Consider the following 4,915-nt stretch of genomic DNA (forward strand, 5'->3'; position numbering starts at 1 on the left):
TCACATGTTCGGGCATACTGCAAACAAGTGTAAGGCTGTGAGCCCGGGAAAGGAGGTCTGTAGGAAGTGCGGAGGAAGGGATCATACGATAGCAGCGTGCCCAAATTTACCGTGCTACGCGATATGTAGCAAGGAGACGGGTGTTAGGTTTGACCATGTGACGGGGTCCCTGGCGTGCCCCAGTTACAGGAGAATGTTACGACAGGAAAGACAAGGAAGGAAATGAAAATCCTCCAGATTAACCTAAACAGATGTAGGATGGCGCAGGATCTAATGTGCCAGAGCGCGATCGAGGCCAGACCGGATGTGGTAATAATATCCGAGCCGTACAGGCAGCTACCTTACTGGCATAACGATACTAAAGGTGATGCGTCGATTTGGGTCACGCAATTCAATGGTCGAGCACCGAATGAAACGCTTCTCTACAGGAAGGATGGACTAGTGAGTATTGGTGTAGGTGATATCCTCTGTTTCAGTGGTTATTGGTCCTCCAATATCAAGATTGAGGAATACATGACGCACATAAACAAGCTTGCATCGGTGATAAGGAAGGGTGTAAGCAGAAGCAAGAAAGTGATTGTGGCTGGCGACTTCAACGCTAAGTCCACTTGCTGGGGAGGTCAAACCACGGTCAAGCGAGAAAGAATTTTAATGGAAACCCTGTGCGCTTAGGGCGTGTGCCCTAATAAGGCTGGACGATAAATACACGTTTCATCGGAACGGAAGGACGAGTTGCCCTGACATAATCAGTGCAACAAACATGGTTAACGACCTCCACGTAAGGAGCAAGGTGTTAAATGCTTTCACAGCATCGGACCACCTATACATATCTCATACGTTTAAAACGAGGACCGTAAGTGACCGAACTAAATTTTTTAAATATATGACGAAGGGTCTTGCACCCGACATATTTTTGACTAAATTTGACGAGATCACTAACGTACAGAATCTTAATACGACGGATGACGCGGACAAGGCGGAACTGCTGCAGAAGTGTATGGTGGAAACTTGTGACAAGATGCTGCAGAAGGTGAGCTGTACGACAAACAAGAAGTACAGCAATCACTGGTGGAATGAGACGATCGCAGAACTGAGATCTCAGGCTCACAAAGCATTGAGGAAAATAACTAGAGCAAAGAGGAAGGAGGACAGTGGGATCGAAGCCCTTATTAGTAACTACAAAGGGCTAAGAAGACAGCTGAAGAAATAGCTGAGACTAAAAAGAGATACTTTCTCTGAGATACTAGAAAGGGACCCGTGAGGAAAGCCGTATCGCATGATTATGAACAGATGTGGCAAGAAAGGGCTTCCTAATGACATGCCTGTTAACAAGGTGAAAGAATAGGACGCAGACCGGAGCTAAGGGAGGTCGAAGAGCATGACAGGGAGGATATCACCTATAACACGAAGCTTGAGAAGGAAGATGTTAAGAAAATCATTGGTAGAATAAATGGAAAGAAGGCGGTGGGAATAGATGGGGTCCCAGGGGATATTGTTAAGCTGCTAGTATACAATCGAACAGAGCTTATCACTAAGATGATTATCAGTATTACGAACTCTGGTAGGATCCCAGGATGCTGGAAAACAGCGAGAGTCATATTGCTCAGTAAATCGGGTAGAGACCCTATGCTCCCTAATACTTACCGCCCAATAAGTGTACTTCCTGGGAGTGTATGGGGGTAGACCTATTTCATAGGGGGCAATATGGGTTTAGGAGAAGAAGGAGTATGGTGGGCGCGATTACACAGGTGATTAAATTCGCGGACACCTGCAAGAAGAATAGGATGGTATGCTTGATGATTGCGTTGGACATCAGGAATGCATTCAACACCCTTAGTTGGAACAGCATTTTTGACGAACAGACCAGGAGGAAGCTGCATTGCAAGATCATTAGATTGGTAAAAAATTACCTGATAGGCAGGACGATAATCGTCAGCAACCAGTTTGGAACGGTAGAGTACCTGGTTGCGGCTGGGGTACCGCAAGGATCTGTAGTATCGTGATATAATAAGTTTACAAAGGAATGGAAGATACAGATGTTAATTGGACAGAAAAGACGATTGTTGTTCAACCTAAACTATTCACGCCAAACGTACAGAAAGCAGCACAACTAAATGATTAGAATACGACTCGACTCTCACAAAACGCAATCAACACTCTCTCGGTAACGCGGCAACACCACTCGCAAGCTCTGCGTCTCCGCTCGCACGCTGCTTCTCGGCTCGCACGCTGCTTCTCGACTCCCCGTTGCAGCATTCTGTTGTCTTCTCCTAAGCCCACCGCACACGTGTTCTGCAGACGCTCGTGGCCAGGGTCACGTAGGTCTTTTCTACGAAACTATGCACTTGAAAAGACCGATGACACATTGATGGGCCCGACGGCGCCTCGGCTCTCGCGACATTGTTCATGGTTCGCCCGATATCTCTTAGGCTTTTCGTCCACGATACTACAGATCTGTGCTGTGGCCTTTCCTATGGAACATAGTCTACGATCGGTTATTGGAAAGGCTAGATAGCAGGGTAATGTTGAAGGTGGTTGCGTTTGCAGATGACCTGGCAATCGCATGCGCCGTGAATAAAAACGAAGGAATTCGCAGAATAGTAAGGGAGGTCATGAGAACAGTGTGCGATTGGTGTGCAAGAGTGGGTTTGACGCTGGCTAAGGATAAGACGGAAATAATTCTCATTACTGGCATGAGGGTGCCCGAAATTATCTGCCTGAATGTGGACGGCGTGGCTATCAACACGGTAGAGGTCACGAATATCTTGGCGTCATGATTGACACGAATAGGAAATTTGACAAGCACATTGCCTCGATGTGCGGTAAAGCGAACATCAAGATAGGAGCATTACGAGGAATCCTACCGAATATTAAGGGCCCGCGTGGTTTGGCAAGAAGGCTATACCACAGTGTTACGTCGCGTAACACTCTACCTAGCCCTGGCCACACACCGCGGGCAAGATGGCAACCAGATGTCTTCGGATACTCACTGCGTACCCTCAGTAGTCTCAAATACCTTCCATAAATCTCAGGAATTTCCTAGTCGAGGTCCTTCAAACCGAACAAACGTCTGCTTTCGAGGCATTTCTAAAGACCATTGTCTACTACGGCTTGACAAGGGAAAGTTAGTTTTTCTAACGTACGATGCAACTTTCCTCCTACTAACTATACCTCCTCCGAGGGCGGCTTAGACCCTTCCTAGTCCATCAACCTTCGTTTAACCAATTAACAACGAAGCCTATTTCCCTCACTCTCTTAGCCAAAATCGTCACTAACAAATCCGATTGCCCCGTGCGCTAGACACACCCATCCTTAGCTTTCCTCTGCCACAGCATCGTCTCCGAACAGTTCTGATTTTATATCCTTCGAACAATCAATATCCTTTGACCGGGAATACACCCGTAGATCAGTCACTCACTCATCTCGTACATACGCACCAGCGTAACTGTCTTCTTTACAAGTTCTTAGAATAAACGGTGATATATATCTTACTATACTGTATCATATTCATTTAACCACCTCTGTTATCTTAACCGAAACAGGGGAACGACTATTTCGCGGCGTCGATTAACTGAATCGTAGCGAGAATTTACGCCTCTCGCTGACGCGTTTTCCTTGCGACCGCGTCTCTCCGCGAACGGTCGTTACACTGTGGAATTGCGTCGTTTTTCTCATTCGCTACAACTTAAGTGTAACAACGCCGTGTGGGAATCCATAATAACATACGGTGCGCCTGTGTGGGCTGATGCGATGAAGTATGGGAAAAACAAAAAGGTCATAAAAAGGGCTCAACGAACTGCCCTGTGCATCACATCCACGGCATACCGCACCGTATTCCACGCGGCGCTTTGTGTATTGACCGGGAACTTACCGATTTACATCAAAGTGCGAATGTTGAAGGGGATATACGAGAGACAGAAGATCCATAAGACCTTAGCTGTTGGAGAACAGGTGATTGAGAGGCAGGCGGAAAAGAAGGAAGATCTGGAAGAAGTAAAGAAAAAGGCCTTAACGGAGTGGCAGGCGGAATGGAGCATGTATAATAAAGATAATGTGACCAGAAGATTAATAAGCAATGCGACCATATTCGCCAGGAATAGAAGAAACATCGATCACTTCACGATGCAAATGCTCACGGGACACGGCATTTTCAACAGTTACCGTAAGAGGAACGGTAAGAAGATCGACACGAAGTGTTGGGACTGTGGATACCCGAATGATGACGCCGAGCATGTCTTTTTCGCGTGCCCTAAGTGGATCGAGAGAAGAACGGAGCTGGAGAACTTCCTGGGAGTCAGGATATGTGTGGACAACTTGGTGGACACTGCAGTCACCAGGGATGAATACTGGAGGAAGTTCAGTGAGTTCTGCAAAGGCATAATGAGATATAGAAGGGATATGGAGAAGGCGACGGAGTCCGCGAATAGGAGGGGCGGCACCAGTACGCGACGATAATATGCGGCGACACGGTTGAGGACAACCCTGATGAATGCTGATCGGCTCTGCTGGGGTTGTCTGTGTCTAACAAATCAGAGGAAAGAGGAGGGGTTTTTAGTGGGTATGACGATGTCACCTGGAGTCCCACATAACCTGGTGACGCGGTTCACTGGGTATGCGTAAATGCATTTTCCCCTCCTTGCGCAAAAAAGGGGACGAAGAGCCTCAGGAAAGCCCCAGAGATTGGATCGGAGAACGCGTGAAGAGGGGAAGGCAAGCTGCCCCTCCCACATACACCACGAACGTCGGCGGTAACGATCACCCTGACAGATAAATCGGGCCAATCCTACGCGGAGATTCTGGCTGCGGCCTGGCTTAGGTCGGCATCAGCACGACGAGGATGCGAAAGACCATCACCGGAGGCGTCCATTCTGGAGGTCCCCGAGGATCAGGAGAGGAAGAAGGCCGCGGCGCTCGC

At 47.9% G+C, this 4,915-nt stretch overlaps 1 protein-coding gene across 1 annotated transcript; it reads left to right on the forward strand.

The window, feature by feature from the left end:
- Positions 1 to 258: 258 nt before the first annotated feature.
- Positions 259 to 672, forward strand: LOC117151782. The gene has a single exon (XM_033321352.1). The coding sequence runs from the start codon at positions 259 to 261 to the stop codon at positions 670 to 672; it is 414 nt and encodes a 137-aa protein (XP_033177243.1).
- The last annotated feature ends 4,243 nt before the right edge of the window (positions 673 to 4,915 follow it).

Source organism: Bombus impatiens, unplaced genomic scaffold (genome assembly GCF_000188095.3).
Source record: "Bombus impatiens unplaced genomic scaffold, BIMP_2.2 scf_0431, whole genome shotgun sequence".
In the NCBI taxonomy this organism is placed as follows: domain Eukaryota; kingdom Metazoa; phylum Arthropoda; class Insecta; order Hymenoptera; family Apidae; genus Bombus; species Bombus impatiens.

Coding starts and splice junctions, on each gene's coding strand:
- LOC117151782 (XM_033321352.1), top strand. CDS start 259: ATGGCGCAGGATCTAATGTGCCAGAGCGCGATCGAGGCCAGACCGGAT.